At 45.3% G+C, this 26,847-nt stretch overlaps 1 protein-coding gene across 1 annotated transcript; it reads right to left on the bottom strand.

The window, feature by feature from the left end:
- Positions 1-8,943: 8,943 nt before the first annotated feature.
- frmpd2 (FERM and PDZ domain containing 2) lies at positions 8,944-22,280 on the bottom strand. The gene is made up of 25 exons (XM_070927606.1): positions 22,160-22,280; positions 21,795-21,958; positions 21,143-21,208; positions 20,864-21,043; positions 20,690-20,765; positions 20,101-20,188; positions 19,645-19,801; positions 19,464-19,535; positions 18,941-19,115; positions 18,502-18,637; positions 18,269-18,407; positions 17,773-17,925; positions 17,503-17,688; positions 17,227-17,386; positions 16,180-16,260; positions 15,663-15,770; positions 15,217-15,333; positions 14,062-14,243; positions 13,764-13,862; positions 13,422-13,515; positions 12,518-12,603; positions 11,554-11,749; positions 9,511-9,725; positions 9,090-9,156; positions 8,944-8,981 (listed from the first exon to the last, which is right to left on the bottom strand). Exons 1-25 carry the CDS (start codon positions 22,278-22,280, stop codon positions 8,944-8,946), a joined length of 3,156 nt encoding a protein of 1,051 aa, XP_070783707.1.
- Between the last annotated feature and the right edge of the window lie 4,567 nt (positions 22,281-26,847).

Here is a 26,847-nt window from a genome sequence, read left to right as displayed (position 1 = left end):
AGGGGTCAAGATGCATTATGCACACGCGGTCTTCATCTATTCTTACATGCGTGCATCCGTCCTTGATTCACGCTGCCGTCCACCTTGTAACAATCTGTGCCTGCCGCGCGTCAAATCATCCGTCCCAAGCGGTGATTGAAACAAGATGGACATCGTGCTGAGGGGGGATGATTTGTAAAAAAATACATGGCAACAAATTATTTACAGGGATCCTTGCCACCCAAAAAAAAAAAACATTTACAGGGAGAGAAGCTTGAGTCTTTTACCGGGACGAATACGACTTTTACGAGATGTGATGGACGGATGCGGAGCTGAGATTTATGGCTCAAGCACGGCCCGCTCCGTCCGCGGGGATACATGAAGGAAAAGATGGGAGGGAGAGACAGATGAGGAGGAAGAGTAGGGGGTGAAAGGGAGGAAGAGGGGAAAGAGAGTGCAAAAGAAAAACAAACTGGGGGAAATAGACGAGAGGCAAAAGAGAAGACGAGTGCTGTGGGGATCCTTGAGTTCATTCACTGACGTTATCTTAACGTCAAATTAAAAGAGCAGTGAGGGCAGCGAGGAGCGGTCACATTCCTCCGCGGCTTTGAGTCTCAACATCTTTAATTTGCCCTTAAGAAACACCTCCTATCACATGTCTACATTCTACGGTTTGAACCCTTTGTTCTTATTCCCTACATTACGCATCCCCGCCGTTGATCGCAAGGAGCGTGGATGTCCATCCGTTTTGAGAGGAAGTGGGAGGCAAACATAAGTCGCGAGCAGAGCAGAAATGATCGCCCTGGCTCGGTTCGACCTCGGTTGGTGAACAATTCAGGGCCGAAAACAACAGAGCCACAGTTTTTTTTTTTTTAGGGAAGTAAGTTAGGCGTCAGTGTTAGTACTAACCGGAAGATGAATTTCCAGACAAAGCCATTTGCTGCTTAATTTCCTACATTATCGACGCCAGTTCCACTTAAGAATACACAAAGTGTTTCCTGCATGAGAAGAGAAATGACAGAGAGGCTATTTGTAACTGGGGTTGCTTCATCTTACCGTATTTCGTTTTGGTTTCAGCATTTCCTCGTTGTATGTGAGGTAGCTTCCCCTCAACTGCACTTCACAGGCCCATAATTGTGTGTGTGTGTGTGTGTGTGCAGTTATTTTGACATTTTTACAATTTGCCCCTCCTCCCTTCTTCTTTGTTGCAGAGTGTAAGGCACAAACACGTGTGTGTGTGTGTGTGTGGCGAGTAATAATTACAAATCGGCTCATGCCAGGTGCCATTATTGTGTGGTATATTGTTTGTACCATCGTGACACGAGTTAATACATTTGAATCTACATCTGAAGACATGGCGACTGTCTTAAAGAGCACTCGTGCTCCTGCAGCAGTGTTGTAAAGCTGCATTGCAATTAATCTTCTGCTACTGTGGCTGCAGGAATCGCTCTCTCTTCTGCCTGCCGCCTGTGTTTGACCGGGATAAGAAGAAAAAGCTCACACCAAACAATTAAATAGAGCCAGAAATTAGCTTTTTTTTGGGGGGGGGGGTTGTAAATCAGAACGAAGCCTCAAATTTATGATGTGGTCCTTCTTTGTTGGTTAGGAGTTCAAGCTTGCTCACTTCAAAATACTGCCGCCCGCTGAAATGCTTTCTGTCTCCGGAGCAGCTGTGCCTGAGAGAACGTTTTCTCAAAGTAAAACCTCAACCTGAGAGTGCTAATGGGACCTAGGGGAGTGGTCTGGGATGGGGAACGGGGCCTTTGGGGTAGGGGGGGGGGAGCAGAGAGCGCAAGGCTTGTAAAACTTGTCCGGGGCTGATGCAGTTTCGCTGCGTTTCACGGAGGCTGATGTTAACTGCTGCAGCGAGGTGGAGGGTCGGAGCCCAGTCTGTTTATCCTGGACAGGGAAGCAGCTGGGTGCACGGAGAGAGGGGGGGGGGGGGGGGACTCTGGATGATCCAGCCTCTGACTGCAGATGGGTGGGCTTTACAGCACGCGTGAGGGTTGTCCTGCATGGGTTTGACCGCAGGCGCTCATGTGGCGGATGCTCATGCCACCCGGCTGACAGAATGATTATCGCCTTCACAATGTACTCGCACATCCACGAGGGACTTTAACGCAGGATGTAACTCTACTCCCGCGCTATAAAACCCATCATTTACAATGGCTTTTGCATTGCGCATAAAACACGTTTCTCTCTTCCATCTCGGCTGGAGGGCAGACCTGAAGCTCAGCTCAGTTTTAGTCTAAACATGTGCAGGGACTCCAGGTTAGAAAAGCTCTCTACAGTGCTGTTTGGCATCTTTGTTTGAATTCAAACGCTGTGCAGGATGAGTGCAGCACATACAGTAGGCCTCCTCCTACTGTAAAACAACAATCCTCTCCTGGATTTATTTCCCTCGCTCATTTTCTCATGCATATCAGGGGCGGCGCACTCCATCAGGATTCAAACCATAAAGTCGCAATGGAGCGTGCTTCATTCGACAGCACCGAACATTTGGCTCATTAACACACCCGGTTCAGTGTCCCCACCGGCACTAGATTTGTTTGGAGCCCAAACACCAAGACGAGTCAATGGGTTAGTACTTTAACTTAAATGTATATCTGCGTGTATCTCAAACAGTGGCAGCTGCCTGTGCCATTCTAGTCTTTGGCAATATTAAGCTCCTTCCCCTTATGTAAGCCTCATTAAGGCTTTTGGAAAAATGAGTTAATTTGTCTCACAATACCTCATCTTTCTGGTCTTACCATCACTTTAAAGGGATTCAGGGAAATTAAAGTCCCATCACTCCTCCGTCTGTTACAAGTACCATTCCTCCCTCGTTGTAAGTCCATAACCAAAATTCTTGGCCTCGAACTATACAGAACATCGGGCCCTGGCCTAACCTCTGCTGCATCCTCCGCTCGATCCGTTGCACAGATGGTTTTCTTCAGGAGAAGGTGCTGAGTGAGAGCTGAAAAAACAGGTTTATGGTATCAAAAGGACCCAAGAATACTGACCCGCTCACGCTGTCCTGCCACGAACGGTGGGGCTTGAAATTCTCCGAATGCTACTTGCAAATTTGTAGTTAAGTTGTAACAAACGGTCATGCCCCTCTAAATGATCTCCAGTCAGACTTAAATTACAACTATGCTGAGTTTGAACCTGCAAACAGCTGGTGCAACTGGCTCCAGAACTGCAGACACATCAGTATCCCACATACCTCTTGTTGTTAGACTGACCTCTTTTATGTTTACTTTAAGATTTTAACAATTTAAAGGTCCCATATTATGCTCATTTCAGCTTTATGTTTTTATTCTGGGACTCCACTCGAGCAGCTTTGCATGATTCACAGTTCACAAAAAGTCCTTATTTATCTTCTGCTGGCCCTTCATGCAGCCCCTCAGTTCCCCCTCTGTCTGAAACAAGCCGTTTTAGACAAACTGAACAACCTCCAAGTCCTGAGCAGAGCGCTCCAATAACTCAGACAGACTGAGCGGGTGGATGAGCGTCTCTGTACTTGGTGGGTGGTGCTGTGCCTGTATAGTTGCGACATCACAACCTTACAGAAGTCCTGACGGCTCATTTAAAGGCACAGTTCCTGAATACTTTGTAGCATTTCTCAGTGGACTGAGAGTTGTGATACTTTCACAGTATTTATACAGCACCTGGACCTGCTTTATAATCAAACAAAGACCTAGTGCGAGTCTCCCAGATGTAAATGGGTGTAACCTAGTGTGAAAAAGGGTGTTGCTGGGAAAAGAGCACATGCATTAGACACATCACAGTCACCTTTCCCATCCTGTCTTGAAGTTCAACTGGGTGGAACTGGGTATTTTGTTTCAAAGAGACCAGGACAGCTGTAAATCTCATCTAATGAAGCAATCGCTGAACCTTCGGCATCGGTCAGATACCTTATCAGCCCCCGGCAGACATATTACGTTGATTTCGTGCTATGGGGATTGTTTTTGACACATGAAGTATCAGATTCCGGCCGTCGAAATGAGTAAATCTTTCACGATCCTCTCCGCCTCTTGGACTGAGACAACAGCACAGGCCAGGCCCCCGACTCGGGGCTCCACGGTCCCCTCATCGGGTTGTTTTGCTTTCCTAAAGCAGCGGAGATGTATGATGAGGATTTCCGTTGAAAGAGCTGTTGAATTTCTCCCTCGTGTGATCCCCCGGGGAGGCCTCCCACACTGCACAGTGTTGACACATTACGAGCTAGCTGTACAACTCTTCCTATTTCCTTTGATTCTCTCACTTTCCCCAAAAAGTGTGCGTGTGTGTGTGTGTGTTTGTGCACATGCTGTAAAAACACACACCCACTTACTCCTTCACCCTCGATTCATCTATTCAACGTATTGAACTTTTATTCTCTTTTGACTGCTTCCTTTTCGCTGACGTCCCCTCAATTACCTTCTCAATCTCCTCTGCCTTTTTGACTCCTGGAATTCTTTGGCTCCCTTAAAGTGCGCAATTACCATTGTTTTCATTTTCAAATATCGACCATCTTGGTCAGGATACAATTATAATTAGGATATCCTTTTCCACTCGCCAGTAATAAGTCACATTTGATGATTTCCCCTTCACGTTTCAGACGGAACTGGAGGGCTTTTTCCGAGCCCAGAGTTTGTGTCGCTGGACGCTTGGCGTTGCAGCCACGGTGATGGATTCGAGGCCCCTCTCAAAAACAACACGGCTTACTTTTAATCGTGCCAGTCCACTTTACACATTAGCACAATCAATCTAATTTGGGGAAAATAGCTGAGCGAGAGGTGACATCAAAGACGGAGGCAAGCGGGCCAGCTTGTGCAATCACCCGGCATCCGTCGCTGCCCCTGGACGGGGGCCGTGCGTCACGGCGGCTGCAGTGGAAAAAGTGAATCGTTCACAATGCCTTGTGATGCAGAGAGAGGTCCTCGAGGCCTGCCAGACTGCATCACTGCGCCCATTTGGCTGGGTGGCGTTTTTTCATGTTACTTTGTGGGTCATGGAGCTCCGGCATGCGGCTCCACGTCGCGAGCATAGATATTCGTCCACGTGTTGGAGACACTGTATGAAACAGTCAGCGGCTTTTATGGTTTTAGGAGCCGGATTCTCATAGGTCGCATTGCATCAAGGTAAGGACGCGTTCCGGTCCCTGCATAATGCTGTTCTTTGTGAATGTGTACAATGCACACTACCATGTAGCGCAGCGCGTGGGTGGGGAAGTGTTACACCCTGCGTGTGCGCTCAGAGTTTGCCTGTACCGCTTTGTCTGCTTTAAGCGCAGACTGGAATCAGGAGCTTTTCCCATGTGTCTGAAAAACTGATCCAGGGTACGAAATCATTGGTTAAGTTTGACCTTAAAGCAGTGTTAATTGATTTCTGGCACATTATCATCACATAAAATTGGTTTGGCTAACATGTTAGCAAGCGGTAGTAATCATTATTCAACACATTTATTAATAATATTATTAATATTCACTCTCCGTGTAATAATGTCAACAGTGTTGTTTGGTGGCGGGCCGGTAGTGACCCCTTTCACAATATGTCAATATTAATAATATTGATGAATGCAGCTTCAATGTGTTTAATTGTGTAAAAAGAGATGCAATAAATACAGTGTAAACATGAATGATGTCATGGCATCTGAAGCAGGCGAACGAATCCAAGGCAGCCAGAGCTGTGTTTCATTACGTTCATGGACATTCAGACAAATTGTCCCAGATCAAATTACTTTAAAAATCTTAAAAGGAGCCACTTGATAGGCCGGGAACGCCTGCCTCCAGAAACAGCAACCCTGGTAAGTTTTTTCCCCCCCTAATATAACAAACACCAGTTGGATATGGATGGTGGTTTCTTCCTCTTTTTTTTTTTTTTCATGCTTTTTGTTGCACTCCTCTTTACGGTCCCTCACACACAGGACTTGGCGTAGTTAACGGTGGCCCAGTTCCAGCGTATTCATCGGCGGCGAAGCACCAGAGGAAAAAGTCCACCATAATGCTCTGCTAGCACTTAATGAAATGGTCCCCGGAGTGTGCAGTCACGCACCTACGAGGTTGCAACAACACAATGCGAGCACAAACAATCCCATTTGCATGGCTTGTACGCGAAATTCGATTAGGCTCAAACACTTTACATATATTACACATGATGCAGCTCCTGCATGCTGAATCCTCGGCTCACATTAGACCAATACCTTTCTCTCACTGTAGATCCTCCACATATGGTTGTATGACTTTACATTTTTCTGTTTTGTTTTTTTGCATTCCACAACTCATCCTGCAAACTCAGCCACCCTTAAAATCTCACCCCCCCCCCCCACCCCACCCCTAGCCCCCACCCCACCCCTAGCCCCCACCCCCAGGTTGGAAATCACTGGAGAACAGCAGGGAGACAGCGACGTCAGCAGACAAGCCCGGTGGAGAAAAGCCGTCTCCACTCCCATCTCCCCCTCATCAGTCATCGCCACGTGCAGTGACCTAAGCGGAGGCTGCAGAGGTCGAGGCCACGCTGTCCATCTCCGCTGCCCTGTTCATGAATAAACAGAGGCCAGTGTACGGGTGTGCGTGTCCGTCAGGGCCATTACACGCACACACAAGCGCTCACACAGCCTCGTGCCGACTCCACTGGCATAATTAGAAACATTTGGGATCATTTGCAAAGGGAACACGAGCTCTGATGGGATCCAGATGCACTACTGGGTTTCACCGAAATACAGGAACCCTTATTTACGAGGGGCTATTACTGGCTCCTCACCCAGGGAGGTGTGTGTGTGTGTGTGTGTGTGTGTGTGTGTGAGTGTGTGCTCGTACGGCCCGGTTTGTCCGGATACTAAATGAGTGTTTGGGGGTGGATCATCCATATTCAGGTCAGACTCAGTTTAACGGCTTTTGTTTTGGAGAGAGAATGAGGGTTTGTGTTTATTGTATTTCTGAACACAGAATGTGAGCTTACATTTACCTGGTGGGGCTCAAAAGCAGAGGAAGTTGGCAACACGCAGAATAGGTTCAATTCCTTTTAATGATTTCACAGTTTGCTTCATCGATTCAAGATGAAACATACGCTGCAATGTCAGCGAGGTTTTTGTGTCCTTTTACAGTTTATTTCAGGAGTCTTCTTCTTTTGGTGTCAACAAAATGTCTCTTTTGGATTTCCTGTGGCGGAGGTGGAAAAACAACAACAACACACCATCAGTTTCCCTCTTGTTTCCATGACAGGCTGTTAACTGGGAAATGAGACTCTGCAGCACTGTGCTGCCACCTTGTGGCCGAGAGATGAAGTCGAGGAGAGATGCTTGTCGACCAGAGGTTTACATGAGCTCATGGGTCGAGGCCACAGCTATAAGAAGAGGTTCTTTGACCTGAAATGTTGCATAGGCATACGATTAGAAATGGCTATGTCTGGATTTGAGCCTTGAGACAGCAACATGCGATTTAGAAGCCAAACACACAGGAAGATTCAGACGCCTTCCTGGCAGCAACAGTTTCCATCCACAAAAGTGAATTTTGGATTGAAATACTGTGAAATCTTCATTCAGGCATCAGAATTGCAAGAAAATATATAGTAATGGTTGACGTGATCAGAGCTTAACTTTCTATATGAATTAATACATTTGGTATGAAATCAATTGGATAATCAAACACAAATATGCACGCATTAAAGAGTTTAAAGAGATTTTTTTTTTTTTCACAAAATTAATACTTAACTTTTCCTGAAAACGACCATTTGAAAAGTCAATGCAGAATTTTACATGTTTTAAAAGACGTAAGGGCAAAAATTCAGAGGAAAAAGTAGCCAGTTTTTTGCAGTAGTAGGTGTTAAAAAAAACAAACAAAAAAAAAACGTGGCCGTTTTTGTGGCGTTTATTTTAGACCAAGGGATTATATTCCTGGCGAAATGACGGAGTTCGAAGCCAGGACCCAGGACCGCTTGAGGCTGATAGCTGGCGTGGCTCCTTGGGGTCATCAGGTCAGCAGCAGCAGCCTCCGGTTCTGCCAGCCGGAGTAATGGTCACGGGTCTGTCAGATACTCAGCTGGACCAAAACGTGGCCTGTGCACCTATGTCTTGTTTTTGAGCGTTTGCTAACTGGCGCTAACTTGTCCGCTCTCCCTTTTGTTACGTCGCGTCCAATTGGTCGTTGATTTGGAAATAAAAACAACTCCAGAAGTTACTGCAGTGTTTATATATGTATATATTTTTTGAAAGTCTAGTTTTCTACATCATGTTCCGACACATCGATCCCCTGGGGTCTCCGACCTTTAAACATGGTGCCAGTGTGTTCCTTCATTCTCCAGCTACTCACATTTTCATTTAACTGCTGCCTCCGCATTCAGACTCCAACCTCTCCGCTCTCCTGGGCCGTCACTGCTTCCTCAGCGGGCCTGGAAGAACAGACGAGGCTGTAGCTTACCATTAGTCAGAAGCTGCAGCATTGGCTTGAGAAGTTGTGACTTCAGACGAAGAAAACAGCGAGCGTTGATTCAGATCCTACACGTGTGATAAAGGCAAGTGTAATCTGGTGGGTAGCATGGGGCAGTCAACGACAGTGTTTCTGAAATCATTAATAATTGATATTTAATAGTTGTATTTTGTTATGTGATGATAAGATCAGTGTGTTACATCATGTCGAATGATCCTACGTTGTTTCATGTTGTCTTTATGCGATCTTAACTGACTGAAAACAAACAGCTTATCGCTCTGGACTTTGTGACAATTACGTAAGGCGAAAATGCAATCTAATATGACAACACTCAATGAATGAAGACTCCACTGGCTGGTCGTCAAGAAGGTCACAACATGTGCGTGTCAAATCGCATCACGTCGCGTCAACACTGTGGAACATCACTGACCTCTCTGCAGCGCTTTGGAGTCCGTCGATGGGATCAGCTCAACGCGCTGATCAGGTCTGTCCTCGACCTCCGTCACCACTTCCCGATTGATCAGGAAGCACAGTGTTGCTTCTGAACATCCGCCGCGTAACATCGTGACGTCGCTCATGTGCCAGTGAACTGATCGATGGACGGAAGGATCCCTGCAGAGAACAGGCGGATGGGTGAGGAGATTAGGCGGGTGCAAATGTGTGTGTATATGTTTGAGGGTGTGTGTGTGTGTGTGTGTGTGTGTGTGTGTGTGTGCGTACCTGGCGCAGGCCGACAGAGGGTCAGTCGAACCTCAAGCGGGGAAGTCTTGAACAGCCTCAGTACCCTCTACAGCAAGAAGAGAGGACGCCACATTTTCATGCCAAGTAATAAAAAAAGTCTATGCATCAGTGTTTCCTCAATAATCTGATTCTCCTGTCTGGGTGACAAACAACATTTAGACCGTCACATGAGGGGAAAACAACCAACAGTAGTTCAAATAAAAGGAAAGAATTATATATTTCCCTGCATATATATGTGCAATATGGTCAAAATGTTGAACCAGTTTAGGTTAAAGGCCTGCCATAGAGAAGCAATAATTATGTATCATCATAAAACAGAATCATATCTGTCATATTAGAGAGGGGAGGACAACATCTGATTTTAATATAAGAGGAATAACAACATCACATCTGCACATACCGGATAGGACAGCTCCTTGAGTGACTGGCCATTGATGGCCAACAGGACGTCTCCCTCCAGGATCCTGCCGCTCTGCTGGGCCGGCTGGCCGGGGAACAGCTGCTTTATCCGCACCAGGCTGCCAAAGTCCAGAGTGGGCGGATCCAGCTCGCACATGAGGAAGGTGAAGCCCAGGCCGTTGGCGCTCTTAGTCAGAGTCACTTCCTGGGTGTTGTCTGAGGGTCGGGAGGTGGGAGGACGGAGGCAGTGGCGGGATCGTGGTGAGGTGAAACGCGATGTAGGCGCGCGGAGGTCAGGCATGAAAGGGAATTGGAGAGAGGAAGCGGATGGGAGAAGAGAAGGAAAGAGACAAGACAAAACTGATTATCTTAAATGCTTTAGAAGAGCCATTAGACGATGCGTCCTTTAATTAGTTGTGACTTGTTCAGATTTAAGCGGAAAAAAGAATTGACATTTGGTGTCTAGTCTTGGACCTCGTCCCTCCTCACACGGGAGAAAACTGGGATTGGGGAGCGACGATAATAACTCTCCCACAGGGAAAATGAGACTCAGAGCCTACGGGTGGATGCTATGGTAGTAGGCGGGTCTTATGAGATGCTCATGAACAGCAGCAGCAGTGACAGCGTCGTTTTTAGGCGAGCAATCAGGCAACGGCCGCGGCAAAGCTAACGAGTATTACAGTTCGCCTCAGTCTGGTGCAGGAAGGCTGACTTTCAGCACTTCAGAACTGTAAGTGTTCGGCTTGCTTTCTTGCTGAGAGTTAGAAGTATCTCATATGAATGTAATGCTACAGCTAGCAGCTGGTTAGCATAAAGACAGGAAACAGGGGAGAAGGGCTAGCCTGACTGTAAAACCTGTTTTTACACTTTGGATTAAAGAAACGAGATGTCACATGTTAGCAAGCGAGCTTTAGAGGTGTTGGCAGGCAGACTTTGTTACCTTTGGACGGAGCCAGGGTAGCTGTTTCCCCCTGTTTCCAGTCTTTGTGCTAAGCTAAGCTAACCGGCTGCTGGTTGTAGCAGTACATTACGATTATTCCCATGTAATTTACCAACAGCAAAACAAATAAACCTATTTTCCAAAATGTCAAAACTGTCCCCTCAAGCAAACGATATTAAACTGTCATTATTGCCGAGATGGGTTTGGAAAGCTCAGTTTCCCCAACTCAAACTATGGTCAGAACAGATTCTCTTGATCACAGAATAATCATTTTGTCATCACAGGAAATCACGGCTTGTTATGTCAAGATTTAAAAAAAAAAAAAAAAAAATTACTTGCATGTCCTCTTCAGCCTTCTGTAGAACTGAAGAAAGGCAACGGTAAAGTGATTCACTTATAACACCATTTTGATTCAGTAATTCAGTTATATTATTCAGTGACAGATACACACATAAAGGTACATAAAGGTACATAAGGGAGTAACAATACAAGTCTGTACAGAAGGGCAGGAGGGATATTTGGAAGGTTTAGATGTCAACAGACATTGGCTATTTTGGCCTCACGTGTCTTCTGTTAATGGTTGTCAAGATGATAAAAGGGACGAGATTGACTCTGTATTATGTTAAAACATGACCTTCCTGCCTGTGTGAGAGGAAAGAGGAGAGATGTGGGATGACAGATATAGAAGGGCAGGCCCGAAGGATAAGGAGGCCACGGGGATAAGAAGAGGAAGAAGGTCAGGGTCAGTCAGGAAGATCAGGATGAAGAGAAGGAAGTGTGTGAAAGTTCACCTTGAAGCAGCCACACTAGCCTGGTCGGCTATTAAAGCACAAAACAGCTTAGAGTGGACCGGTTCTCTCAGGTTCTTCCTCAGTAGTGTAAGGTTCTGTGACAAAACGTTCTGTCTCCCTGAGGGAACTGCAGATCGATCTATTGGCAAAATTGTATTCATTATGGGAAGTTTGCAAGAGCAAAAATGCTCTTTGCAAATATTTCTGAGCAGTTCCCAGAAATGGACCCTGGGCTTTCTTAGCTTGTTGGGCCACTTTTATGTATTTTCGGCATTTAAGTCCATTGGTCTCCACCTAAGCCAAGGTCTCCTACCGTGAGTGACAAAGCTGTAGTCCCTGGGCCGGTTAGAGATCGTGTTTGGGGGAGTGCTGATGGACGAGCAGCTGTTGATCCTTAGCGGGCTGCTAGCTGGACTGATGCTCTGATTGGATACACTGCTGCTGGTGTCTGCACTGAGAGAAACCCTGGGTAGGTTCATCAGCTCCCGCTCCACAACCAAGGTTACCACCTGGAGGAGAGGAGAGGAAAAGGCAAGAATGTGAACAGTTTTAGGAAGGAGGGGGAGAGGACAAGAAACTGAGATGAAAAAGGAAAGGAAGCATGGGGGTGGAAGAGGAGGTTGTGGTTGGGATGAAGGGAAATGGATGGCTGCGACAGAATCTACTCTACAGCCATGCTAGCTGCTCTGTGAGGCTACACTTCCAGCTAAATGCTAACATCAGAACATCCTAACATGCTCACAATGACCGTGCTAGCATGTTTAGCAGGTATAATGTTTGAGATGTTAACCATCTTAGTTTAACATGTTAGCATGCTAACATTTGCTAAACAGCGCTAAACTCAGTACAGCTGTAACCAAAATATTTAAAGTATGTAAGTTTTGACCCGATTAAAAATGGAAAAAGGATCAAGAAAATGATTATAATTTATCCTGTCGGGGACATGAATGTCTGTACCAAATTTTGTGGGAATGCATCCTGTAGTTGTCCTGTAGATATTTTACTCAAAACAACAAATATCAACCTCACGGTGGCGCTAGAGGAAAAGTCAGGGCATCATCAAAGTCACAAGGGTTCATCCTCTGGGAACCATAAATATCTGCACAAAATGTCATGGCAATCCATCCAACAGTTGTTGAGATAGTTCAGTCTGGACTACAGCCGTGCTGCTACGGCATATATATCTGCTATATATCTGCTATACATAGGTCATCACTGGTCTTGAATAGACTTTTCACGCTGACGTAATACAACACCGGCCACATGTCGTCCTTTACCTCCCCAGTTTTACACAGACGCTCCACAGCCTGATGGTAGGTGAAGCCCTGGAAGCTGATCCCATCCACCTCCAGCAGTCTGTCACCTGGAACATTTGGGACAAATAAACAAACAGGTTAGTTAAATATTCCTCCTTTGCTTGTTTCGGTTCTTTACATTGTTTACATCAGATCCTTGTGTTGGTTTCCGTTTCTGGTTTGTAAGCACAACCTTTCTCTCTTGACAGAAGCATCAAAATGTACACACCACATTTTCCCGTCTTACTAAGTGTTGAATTTCAGTGACACAGTGTAAAACAGAGTGTTGTTTGTCCACTCGGGAGCTGTTATGGCTCTGGGGAAGATGCTCAAAAATAAATCTAGAGTGTTAGCTTTAATTATTTGCTATTTCGTTTAGCTAAAAATAAAGCAATTCAGATAACTTGTTTCCTTATTTACAATGTAATGTGTAACATGTTAGTTCTGATTGGTACTGTATGCCTGTTATTGTTTTTTTCGGTCCCCTGGAAGAATAACTGAGGCTTTATATGAACCTCTAGGTTCCCATCAGACAACACATATAATATAATAATATAATAATAATAATAATATATGATAATCTTTGCTGGATGGACTATAAACCTGCAGTCCAATAGCCCGCTGTGCTCATGCTCAGCACTGTCTCACTGTCAAATTCAGGAAGTGCTAAAAAGACTCTGATGTGAACTGCTGCAGAGTTCTGGTGAGTCCGCAGCCAACCTTTCTAAGAAGGAGCTACCCACAATTCCTTGTTGTGAGAAATCAATAAATGGCCACACTGGGGAAGCTTCAAGTGACTGTAAACAGATCAAAAAAAGATCACCATTAAACGGTGTTTGAAACACAAGCCTTCGCGTTGTTTTGATTTGCTATCAAGCCGTAATACCTGTATGTACACGTCCGTCTCTCTCAGCAGCCCCTCCTGGAACAAGGCTTCTGATATAGATTCCTCCGTTAGGAAGGTTAGTGTTGACGCCACCCTGAATGATTCATGACACAAACTTTAATTCAGAACATATCTGTGATGTGCTGATGGACAGGAGGGAAAAGAAGGTGGTTATTTTACTGTTCGCAGCAACAGCAGTGATCAGTGGTAGTGAGGTACAGACGGACCGTCCTCTCTCTCTCTAATCTTGTCCGATGTTAATCACATCGGGCAGCGCAGACTTTTTTAATCAAACTCTCACATTTAAGCCTGGAGTGACTTCGCCCATTCACAGGGACTCACCGAGATGCTGATGCCCAGACTTCCTGATATCTTTCTGAGCTCCACGGTGATCTCCTCCGGCCTCACACAGTTCAGAGGGGGAGACGGCGAGCAGCTGTCCTGAAAGCAGCGCGGACGAAAGTCAACACTCACTTTGCTACATGTCTGACTGCACACACACACACACACACACACACACACACACACACACACACACACACACACCTGCCCGCTGATCCATCCATACAGTTGATTGGCAGCACAAAAGGAAAGGAAAGATACATCCACAAAAACACCTAAACCACCACCGTGATTCTACCTGTGCACCAAGGACTCGTACTTCTCGGGGGACGTGAAGCCTGTTGGCGGCCTTCGGCGTCATCATGGCCGAAACAATCTCATCCAAGCTATCGTCTCCTGATCGGCCGTCCGCCATCAGCGTGGTCTGGGATTCGTAATTCCTCAACACCGTGGAGCGCACACTGATGGGACTGAGGGTGACTGTGGACAAAAAAACAGCATACCTCAAAGGTCATGCCTGAGGTAGAGAACATTGAAAATCCTCATTCGCCGTGTGAGTAACTATTCTTCAGGGTTTTTTTGTGGTGTGAAGGTGTTAAATGATTAGTTCAACATTTCAGGAAATATGCTTGTTCACCCTCTTTCCCGGAGCCGGATGAGAAGATCGATATCACCCTCACGTCTGTACAGTGACGTTAGAGGCTAAGGGTCTACTTGATCATAGTGTTGCATTCGGTTGTACACGTGAAAAGTGACAGAAATAGTTGTGCACTGATTTGACAAAAAGGAGATAAAACATGTTTATTAGTGAGACGAGTTTTCTTCACCTTTGGACAGAGCCAGCCGCCAGCTGTGCCCCCCCCCCCCCCCTTTCCAGTCTTTGTGCTGAGCTACGCTAACGGTTGCTGGCTGTGGCTTCGTATTCAACAGTACAGACACAAGAGTGGCATCCAGATCTATTTTTGTCTACATTATATTGACTGAGATATAATGAAAATCATTGTGACATATGCTGTTTTAGCTTTTGAAATGTTGAGAAAGGGCAGATGGAGAGAACACGTTTCTCAGCTGGACCACAATGTGTTTAACATCGGAGTTTGAAGCTTTATACTGCACGATGAGAGGTGGAGGATGGAATTTGTTTATGCCCTTGAGAGCAAGATGAGTCAACGTAAACTGACATTTTGCCTGAAGACAAACGAGCGGGATGATAATATAAAAGTACACATTTTCGACATATTGTTGCATATAACAATAGAGAGCAAAGCGGCACACCCAGAGACACAAGGCACCATGTAGCACAGAGTTCGTGATTCCGAACAGGTGCATCAGTAGAATAGGCTAATTACTAAATCGTCAACATTACACGCAAACAAAGGAGGGCAGGGGTCACAGCCACAGTGTCATTACACACACACACACACACACACACACACACACACACACAGAGCACCTTTTGCCTGCGAGATAATGAGCTGCACCTCCTCGGGGCTGCTCTGCATGACCTCTGCTGCCTCGCTGAAGGTGACGCCCTCCAGGCTGATGTGGTTCAGAGAGATCAGACGGCCGCCTGCAGGCAAAGGTCACAGTGAAGCGGTAACAGCGGAGTTCCAAGACCTCCCCCACCACCTCTGAACCCCGCGCGCGACCCCAAAGGCCTACGACTGAACCCCACAGACACCTCCCATACCTGCTCTGTCCTTTGCACCACACATTCTCTGCACATCCATTTTCTACACCAGTAGACCAGAGTCTGCACCAAAATAAGGTATCCAACATTTGAAAAAGTCACACTCACAACTTGCAAAATTATTAAAAGCACTTAAACAGAACAAATGAGTGCAAGCGCACACAGCGTCGCTAAGGATAAAAGATAAAAATGTCAGCATGAATCTCTACCTGGTCGGATGCGTCCATCCTTATCAGCGGGTCCACCGGGCACAACGGAAGCGACAAAGATGCCCAAGTCATAATGCCCCACTGTGTCCTCTCCCACTACCACTATACCTGCAGCAACACAATCCACAAATACTTTTTTTAAAAGGAGAGGGAGCCTTGCTTCTGTCGCCATCAAAAGGGCTTTCCTGTACGATTATGACTTATTCATTTCTTTACGTAACTACTGTCAGTGAGCGCTTACACGATCTAAAACATTTATTCCTTTCAGGTTTGTTCGTGCATTTTCCTTGGACAGTTTTATAGTGCTGTGATAATACAGGGGAAAAAAACGCCACATGCCCTCAGATTCAAACACATTCAGTAGCATGAATGTGCACAACCAAAAGCAACGGGCCGTAGTGGCAGATTAGGCATCCAACAGTTAAATCAAAATCTTAACAATTTTATTTTGGGGTCAAAAAACACATTAAAAACAATCTCTCTGTTGATGCTGTGTATCAAAGTGTGATCATCTTACCCAGGCCAAGCTTTGGGTCTTTCTTCAGAGAAACACATATGACCTCTCTCTCTGACGATGACCCTAGTTTTGTCAGAGTTTCTGTAAGACACAGAGTAAACGAACACATCAACCTGGACTTATTTAAAAAGCAAAGTGCATGATGATGGTCACAAAAGGTTCGTTGTTGCTCGTTTGAGTGTAAAGAGGTCCACCCAGCGCTAACGTCGTCTTTGTTGGAGCTGCTTTCTTGAGTGGAGGACTTGAGGTTCAACACCTGTCCCGCGTGGGAATGAGCGGTATACTTGGTCATATATACCTCTGGCTGCCGGGGAGCCAGAAGGCGCTTCAGATCCCCTCCTCTGAGAGCAGGCTGGGGAACGCATGCCAGTGCTGCTGCGCTGACTGCTGGAGCAGGTGCTGCAGAGGAAACACAGAGAACCAGTGTGATGACGGTGATTGACCTCTGAGAGCAGGAAGCGCTTGTTTCTGCTGCAGTGGTTTGTTTGGAATAAGCAGAAGAGGAACTGAAATTAGCACGAGCTAGCCTCGAAGGATGGCCTCTGGACCAGATTGTTTCTTAATGAGCCAGTTGCTCATCATTGCTGTGGTCTGAATGCGCAGGAAAAACACAGATTTCATGTTGAACGTTTAAAGTGGGAATATTGGTATGTACAGTATGAGAACTGCCAGAAGACTAAGTACCTCTGCTCACGGAGGCTCTGGTGCTGCTGTTTGATGCGGGCCTCGATCCTGGCCGCCACGTCATCGCACAGCTTGTTCAGGGACTCATCCTGAGGCGTGGTCAGACCGCTGTCATCCTGTGGCATCTCTGAGCAGGAGACGGACTTGAGCCGGCTGCTCTGAGCGCGGCACACTGCCGCGTACTGCACGATGTTCTCTTCTGGAGGTAAATGGAAACAGTCAGCAAGAGAAGTCGCCAGCCGAGTGGGTCTCAGTTTCGTCTCTACACTAATGTCTTCTGAGGTCCATGGAAAAAGGGCAACAACACTCGGCGAGCTCTACAACTCAAGAGCCGGCTTTGGCAATAGTCGTGGTGCAACTGACCTGAGACCAGACTGTGGCTGAGCTGGCGAGAGGTCATCTCGTTGTTGAACTTGTGCTGGGCTGAGCAGAGGTTACACAGGTATTTGGCTATCTTGGATCGCTCTGTGATGAAGGTGTGCTTCTTCTTGCTGCCCCGGCTTTCTATTACAAATTTACGCCTCTGCAGGAACACGAAGGAAGCGATTTGTGGGGCGTGACATGCGCAGAAAAATGACACATGTCACAACCAATTACACAGTGAAAGGAGTTGAGTGACAAAAGAATCGCTGCGCTCACATTAGAGGAGATCGTTGCCGTCTCCTTCCAGTGGAAATTCTGACTGGTGGATCGGCAGCCATGTTTAACCTCGTAGATGATGACTCCTTTGGCACACACCCCGAGGATGATCTCTCCTTCTAAAGGCTTTTTCTCACGCATCACACGGTGGAACAACACGCCGTATCCAGGCAACTGCTGACACACCTACAGGCACAAATAGAGAGTGGCGGCGGTACATCATTTGGTACTAACGGCCATTCTCATGATCAAATTGGACTGGCTTGCTACCTTGAGGAACTCGAGCTCTGACTCGTCGGTGAGCATCTGAGCGTTGTTACTGTGAAGTCGTAGCAGCTCCCCCTGAATGTACGGCAAGGCACGTTTCTCCATCACGCTCTTGGAGACATACTGGTCAGGGCGGTAGTAGTTCCTACCGTACACCTAAACACGACAGATCAAACCCTTTCATTTAAAGGCGTGAAATGTAACCTTACAGAGGAGAAACATAATTCAGTTGTAAGAAAGAAAACAAATGCAAAAAAAGGGACAAAGCAACAAGTTTTAAGGGAGATGTAGCCTTAAGGGAAACACACTTATCTCCTCCATGGTCTCATTACTTTCCAGTAATTACACCATATACCATTGCTATGACTCTTAAATCAACAACGATATGTCGATGTTTAAAAATGCAGCATGCGGCGCCTTTTTAAATCAATTCTTGTAGTTGGATTAAGTTGACCTTGATTATAACAACTCATTTTTGTTCACATTCGTGGTGCACCACCTCAGGCACGCAGTCTCCACACTCCGTCTGCAGGGCCAGAGCTCCCAGGTACAGAGCAGTCTCCTCGTGGCAGGACAGCCTGTCCTCCAAAAGGTCTCTCCTGAGCTGGAGGTAATACTGGTGGCGGGTCTGTTTGTGCCTGATAGAGAGGAGCACACACATTTTTAAAGGATTCGTAACTATGTTTGTGGGGTGTTTTTTTTGGTAACAACACACGAAAAAGAAATACTTACAAAAGAAGAGAAATGTCATTGACAAAGAATTTGACCCTGAAGAAAAGGTCAAAGGTGGTTGTAGGCACTTTCTTCCAGCTATCTGGAGCAACTTTGGAAATCTTGGTGTCATTGTCCACAAAGAAAAACTCATTATCTGATCAGAGAATAGAGAAAAGAAGAGAGGGTATTAGTGCGACATCTAATCTACCGACACTGCATGCCCCATACAACGGGTATGGTCACATCGGCAAGTTGTTGACCTTGCTCCACGGTTGCATTTGTACATTATTTGTGTTTTGCTGGTAGTTTTGCTCGACAATGTACTTTTAACATGCTGAAACTTTTTACTTTAGATTATGTTCCCATCCATAACAAAACAAATCACGGCCCTCCAGGAAAAGGATTGCGTTTACAGGCTTTTGGCGTGTGCAATTTCATTATTCTCAAACCTCTTTACCGTCAATATAAGCAAGGCCAAAGTAGAAATGTTCCATCAGGTTGGAGTGAGCCACGATCATGTCAAAGACGTCCCCTCCTCTGGACTTCACCTCGCACTTGACCAGGATGCTCTGACCGTTTGGCATCACCACACTCAGCTCTCTCTGAGTGGTGGGAGATTTTCCTTTCTTTGACTGCGAGAGGGAGAAAAGAATTTTGGAGGACAGAATTAAATAAAGAATCTGATGGGTGCGACCTTTTCAACTTTTGGTGGCAGGTTGTACAAAGTCCACCATAGAAGGGTCATTTTATCTTGCAGTATTCACTTGTAAATAACATAGTTATGTGTTCCACTTTTACATTGTTCTTTATGTACAAAGGATGGTGTCAATGGTTGGTAACAAAGCTCAGGAGTTTCAAGAGGCAGCGATTACCATCACCATCTAAACGACTCCCCGTATACCTCCTGAGATCCGGGCTATGTGACCAGGCGTGTTCCTTCAAACCACTGTCAATACCTCCAAACTCTCACAGCGACTCACCACGATGGATCCGGGCAGCTCCAAGACAACCAGCGGCTCGTCTAACATCCTAATAAACTCAGGCCCCATGTCCTGCAACAGAGGGCAGGGCAAAAGAAAAAATACCGTCAACTCCCCCATCACAAGATATTATGTCATTATTATATTATATAATGTAACATGATGTAATAATCTGGCTCACCTTCGCTTTCTTGTCACTCAGACTCATTGTGGACTCGAACTGCGTGAGGGATCTTGAGTTGGCGTTTCGATCGCCATCCATGTACGGACTGCAGGGGCCGCGGTTCAGCTGCTGCCAGCTGCCGTAACTGTCCCTGTGTCGACCTCCCGAGGGAATCCTGGGGGGGGAAACGAGTTTTCCACTCTGAGTCTGATGGGAGGCGGGGTCTGTCACTCCCGACACGACGGCTCAAACAAACATGACACATTTCATGGCAGAGGCCTCCTCTGGGGGGTTTTTGTCTTTTTACTCTTTCTCCTCATTGTTTTTATCATTTCAGCAACGGATCAAACTTAACTTGAATTTGGTCCATTTTGAAGTAAACAACGTGTTTTTACTGTGTCTTCAAACCCGTAAATAGGTTTATGATGACCTCTGTCATAAGATGTGTAAAATATGTTTGGACAGACTTCATACCCTGTGACCTCGCATGGATAAGATGCTCCAGAGAATGTTCTAGAAATCTTCTTCCTCAGCGCCCATGATGAGTTGCTGAAAGAGCCTCCTGAAAAAGAAACTGGTATGTATGTCCGCATGTTTTCACATTCGGTATGGTAAAATGTCTAAAAACATCGTTCTGTGAAGCAATAGTTTGATAATTTGGAAAATATATTAGAAGGTTAGGTGAGAAGGTTGATACCAGACTCAATGTCTGTACGCTAAATATGAAGCTACAACCAGCAGTCAGTTAGCTTAGCATAACATAAAAACCATATACATATAACTTGTTAATTAGTGAGCATTAGAGGTGTTTGTAGACCGATTTAGTTACCTTGGACAGAGCCAGGCTAGCCCCCTGCTTTCTGTCTTTATGCTAAGCTAGCTAGCTGGCAGTAGCTACATATTTAGCACACAGACATGAGCGTGAGAGTGATTTTTCTCAAAGGAGAACACAGGACAAGAGATTTACAGAGCAGATATGTACGTTGTAGCAGACAAAAAAAAACTCAAATAAAATGTAGTTTTAGTTGGACTTTAAATCTGACGAAAGGGATCGGTTTCTTACTGTGTAATTTGTCCCTGATCATTTGACTGCGGTCTGTTAGGTGGGATCCATTTTCGGCCATGGACACATGATCAACCTGCAAAGACATCACTGTCCAGCTCAAGGAAGCAAGCAGAGGGTTGGTGCTATCAGTGAACTAAAAGAATCAGATCGGTAAACCAATCAAACGCTCACTGAGTTTCTGTAGACGTCTTCCACCAGCTGCCTGACGAGCCGCTCAGCGGGAGGCAGCATCGAGGCCTTGTGGTGAAGTTCACAGGTCTCCAGCACCGTCAGCAGGTCGGTCCTCCTGATCACCATGTCCTCGCACATGCTCAGCAGCAAACCCTCCAGCTCTGCGCCCAGCCGCACCGGCTGGGAGGAAACAGGCAACAGCAAAAAACGGATGACGAGCAAGTACTAAATATACGCAAGAATTGGTTTGAGAAAGAGATAGAGGAGGAAGGAGAGTACCTGGTTTTGAGGTAGATGATAATCAACACACCAATACAGAGTCATCCCCAGTGAGTACACAACCATCTGAGGACAGCAGGACAAGGGAAGGATTCAGACATTCACTTCTGCTCATGTAAAAATGGATTAATCAAAAATCATGATACATAGCCATGTGATAACGCTCCTGTCCAAAACAAAGCACTATAGCAGGACAGATAGCTTAAAAAGTAAAAAATGGTGACGAAAACTCTTAGAAATAACAAGTTGTATGGACCTGATGTCCTCATAATTCATGATGGTCGGGTTCCTTTTTAACTTAAAACAAAGCAATTTCTCCATGTGAACCCTTATATTGTGACCCCTTCATAGGTTTAATGCATCGTGCATTAACCTATGAGTGCTTTTGCCCGTCAGATAATTAAAGTTGAATAATTTTTAGAAGCCTGAAGTGATGATAGCATCTCACAACAAATAGCAGTGCTAGACATAGAAAAAAAGTAAACATAGTCTTATGTTTTTGATTGTTTCCTGTCCCATTGATCATCTTATGACCCCCTCAGATTTATCTTGCGGCCCCTTTTGGGGGTCCCAACCCCCAGGTTTAGAACTGCTTGTCTACATCATGACATTTTGGAGTAGGTGTCCTCACAACAAGTCAGAGCTTTCCAACCTTCTCGGCTGCAGTCCTGGTGGAGGCAGCGTGACCCTGCTGGACCTCAGGAGCTGTGAAGGAGGCCACGTCCTCATACCGGGCGCAGCTCTTAAAGGCCAGACTCCCATTGGCTGACAGCAGCACCGAGCCCGGGCTCAGCACGCTGCACATGTTACCTGAACCTGAACAGAGAGCAGAACAGAAACCGGTGACATTTACCAACTCAGAAGGTTTGATAACTTCCTCTTGCGCTATTTGGGTGAGCACGTTGTTTTCGAAACGTCTGTCTGTTTGGATGCTCTTGAATGCTGCCTGAGAAGAGAGCCCTGTACCCAGATGACAACTAGGAACTGGGAACAAATGGGAACTGACAAGTGGGTTACCTTTTTTGGAAATGTCCAGTAAGGCCTCAGTGGTGGTGAGCAGCAGACACCAGACCTCATCCTCATCCAGTGGTGAACCCCGGGCCTCCAACACTTCTGCCAGGGTCACGAATGTACCCATCCTGCTGGGAGACACACACACAACTGAGACACACAACACTGCTGTACTATACATGGGGGAAAGGTTATGTGCTCCATTAGTTGCAGTATTACATTAAAAAAAGATAGTTTTTAATACATAGTAACTGTTAAAGGGTGCTGCTATATACCAGCATACTATATACCATGTCACATTACAGGAGGAGTTGTGTCATTTCTTGACAAACAGGCTGATTGTCCTCCTACAATCCCACTGAGTAGTACGTTAGACTTCAGAGGTCAGGGGTCGGAGTTTGAGACAGACAAGCTTAGGGTTTAGTGCAATCGGATCTGATTGGAAACGAATCCAATACTTTTGTTAATTGCGTTCATACTTTTCAGAATAAAGAAGTGATCTCTAAAGACCACGACTAGTTTCACATAAAAAAAAAATACATGGAGAAAGGGGGGGGGGGGGGGTCAACAGCTTCAACTGAGCTTCTGTTTGCCGACTTAATGACCCAAAAGAGCTGCAGTTTGACTTTTCAAAACGTTTTTATTTTTTGAGATTCAATATGCTGCATTCACTTGTACCAATTCAAGTCTGTTCAGTAGAGCCTGGTGTTGAGCAGTTTTAAAGCACTTACGTGCTTACGTCGCAAAGGATTTCTGAGACGGTAAATTACCTTGAGAAGCTTCAATGAGAGGTGAAAACAGGCGCTTATGTAATTCATGAAGAATTGCGAGGGGGAAAACCACTTCTTGATTGTTACCATTTAATATTCTACAGCCATATAAATATAGTATTTATTGAAAGCATTACTGTAGATACTGCTATACAAGATCAGTCACTGCCATAGTTTCTTACATTTATTTAACAAGGCAATAACCCTTCATTTCTGTCTGCCTAATCTATAACTTGAATTATTCAATTTTAAGTAAAGTTCCTATTGTATTCCTCGAGAAGGTTGTTATGAATATTAATTAAGTAGGATTTATTAAAAAGAGAAGCAAAAAGATGACCAGGCGATAATATGAGGAGGCTTTGATTTGGCATCAGGACGTCTCACTCACAGCCACTCCACTAGAAAGCTTTTGATCGGGTTAAACGGGACGACACGGGATTTGTATCATTCTCAGATGATAGCTAAAGGGTTTATATACTGACCCTGAAGCAGCAGTCATCACTGTTATTGGTCTTATCGCCTCTTATAATGCCCCATCACATCAACAGTGCCATGCATCGCCGTGCCGTAACCTGAAAGCAGCTATCGGCCGGAAGCCTGCGCATAGGATTTCTTTTAATGCTCTATTTTATAAGAATGAGTATAATCACCGTTAACACCATCATGATGTACCGTGTTCAACTCCACCTACCTTTTGCACCACATTTTTAGGGGGAAGGTGTACAGATTGCACGCAGATTGGCGGGAACTCTGTTTTATTGCTTTTATTGCACAAAAGGGAACTCTTCCGTGGTGGCGGGTGGAACACGGTGGACAAAGTGTAGTCTGATGGCAAACACAACCTGCCATTGCAGTACTAATTTCAATATCAACACCACTGACGCGAGGTAGCGGCCACTGCGAATAGCCAGATTAGCATATGTAACGCTCAGATTAGCGTCCGGATGCTGCCGTGGTGGCCTCCAGGAAGCATAATCATCTTATTCCTCCTTGGAAGCATGTAGCAGGTGTTTATTGTTTTCCGCCTTGATGATTGATCCCCCTCCTTTAACTTACTTCGACCTGTTATAATTGAATTGGAGGCACTATTGTAGCTGCTGCTACAATTTCTGCTGTTAAGACACCGTGTTGGCACACTGCGCTGCATCCATTTCGCTCAGTGACCTTTTCTGACACATGAGCCGAATTAAAGTGCCGACAGAGAGCCGAATTAAAGCGCGCTTACTGTGGCACGCCAGGTGATGTTCCGGATTGCCAAAGAAATGTCTGTTAATCAGGCGTATTCAACCAAGATAACCTGGGGATGAAGCGTCTGCATGGTGGCCGCAACAATCGGCATAAGCAGACGTTTTGAGAAGCGCAGGTGCTGCTATTAATCCGTTCAAGTGTCCCAGTAAGACACGACAGCGTGACAGGGAGTCAGCAGTAGCAGGACCCTGAAACTGAAGCAGCTAAATGGAATGCAGCCATCATTCATTTCACTATTTACACCTGTGCTCTTCCCACTGTGACATGTCAAAATGTCTTATTATAAATATATTTGATAAAGTCCTATTATTTTAAAATGCAAGTCATTATACGAGTTATAGTATATAGTATAACAGTTAATTTGGCAATAATGAAAAAAACGCGCCTTTGACATACCAAATTATAAAAACTGATTATAAGAACTGTGTGTGTATGTTTAAAATCATAAAGGTATTTTCTCCCACCACATAATAAAAAGTAATTCTATATCTAACGTGTTCAGTGTTTTTGAGACAAATTGATGAGGTTGAAGTGTTTTTGATTTTGCTTTTGATTTGTTGCCTTGAGCACACAGCCTCTTTTTTCCCAGTACCACCCTGCTTCTAACTGCGTGAGTTGGAGTAAATGCTTTGATGCCTCGCACAGAGGCACCACACCACTCGGTTTCATTCAGATTCAGAAGTAGGACACTGTGTTGTTGTTAGAGCAGCAGCATGTATAAAGAAACCTGTGCCTCATGATCCACGGTGTGTGCAAACACACACACACACACACACACACACACACCCACTAGGCCTACAGGTGGGCTGATGTTCAGCCTAAAAACATTATCACTTTGGTGTCTGACACATTCTGTAGCCTACCTTATTTCATCCGGTATCTGAAGAGATTCCTCTTAAGTTCCTCCAGAACATCCACCACTCAGGGAACCTAATCCTTCTTCCTCTCATGCATCCCCTGCTGCCATTCCAGCCACCTCTCCCTCACCTCTCCGTCATGGCAGCTTGTCGCGCACCCTCATTTCCTCATGACAGATCAGTTGTCTCCGCACAAAGGACACCCATCAGCTCCATAACGTCATTTGCTCGGCACTCGCAACTAATGACGTGTTGTTTCTGTGCGTTTTCCTTCATTTTCAACTATTTTTAGACTGGGGAGCATAAGAACATAATTGGATTTGCAGGGCAAGCTAACGGCAGATGGGGCAGCAAAGGGCCAATCCATTGTAGGCGGTGTGCACTGTGTTAATCTGAGGTTTCGACCACGAGTGACACATTAATTGTCCCACTTTCTATGAGATTACATCGATTAACACACAGTTGATTGGCCAATACGCGTGGCTTGGTGAATATGTCATAGAACATGCCATAGGATTATATCTCCTTCCACTTGCTTGAAAAAGCATTCAAAATGTAGCTTAATAAAAGCGAGAAAAAACAGAATATAGAAAAGCTCCAAAGATTTGACCGTGGTGAAATTAAAAAGCAAATTAATGTAATTAAGTATCAATGGTAAAAGCACTTTTCTTAAGAATCTATCTAGAAGTAACGTGCAGCATATTGTAGGTCATCTAGGTGAGTCTAAGTAGGTCGTATGACATGAATTAAGAAGTGACATTTGACCTTAGAGATGTAGCTAAGAGTATAAAGTCCTATGACTCAATCATTTGCGATGTAACAGTGTTTACTCATCCACATACTCACCGTGCTCACACACCACTTCATCCATCAAGAGAGGCCTTGTATACGTGGTCAGGATTTACGCCTCCGTCCTTCACGGCCCGAGGAACAGCCAACAGACTGACCCGTGGAAGAAATTTCAAGGTGACACCAGCCTGTGACCTCTTGCCCCCGGCCTAAGCTTTCTTAAGGGTCGAATTTGACACCTGTGATGATAGTTAAACACACGGGCTCTAGTTGAGAATTCGGGAGGACCGGTGCAGAACAGCATCAGTCAAACGGCGCTGATTAAATGATTTATCAAAGTATGACGTTTCATACTCTGCTTTTCAACTGTTTTTTTGATGTAAAATCTTAATCTGAAAAGGAACCAGGAGCTATAGCTGTCAGATATTTTTAAAGTCGCATAAAATGGAAATACTCAAGTAAAGTACCTCTTAAATGTAATTAGACTAGGAACAGTGTTTGAGTAAATGCGCCTAGTATCTTTCCACTACTGTGAGAACAAAAAAAAAAAGAGTAGCTTGACATTTCAATGCTTACAATCACAACAGTGATTGTAGTATAGTATAGTGGGTTTTAAAGCGGCCCACGTGCCTAAAAGGAGAGATCATCATGAATACGGGAATTTGTTTTTATTCATTTGTACTTTTGTGCCTTCTGACATGAACGAAGACGACTAATTCCTGTGATGGACCCTGACAGTTTGTGCAGGTGCCTGTGCTGATTATTGTGGCGGGGATTGTAGTGCAAACCTACACACACTTTCCAGGTGATTAGGTACATTAATCTAAAACGAATGCAGTTCAATACAGCAACGCTGCAATCAGTTCTACCTTGATGAAGTTTGTGATGTTCAGTTTTTGTTGGGACTGTTTTCGAGAGGTGTTGATTCAATGCTGTGGTCACTTTGGCAGCTGCAATTATCGTGCCGTGGAATTATATCGCATCAAGAAGTTTCTAATATTTGGTCCACCAAGGGTAAACTAAATATTAG

The sequence above is a fragment of the Enoplosus armatus genome, chromosome 20 (genome assembly GCF_043641665.1).
Source record: "Enoplosus armatus isolate fEnoArm2 chromosome 20, fEnoArm2.hap1, whole genome shotgun sequence".
Lineage (NCBI taxonomy): Eukaryota > Metazoa > Chordata > Actinopteri > Centrarchiformes > Enoplosidae > Enoplosus > Enoplosus armatus.
This window is presented reverse-complemented; position numbering and strand designations above follow the sequence as displayed.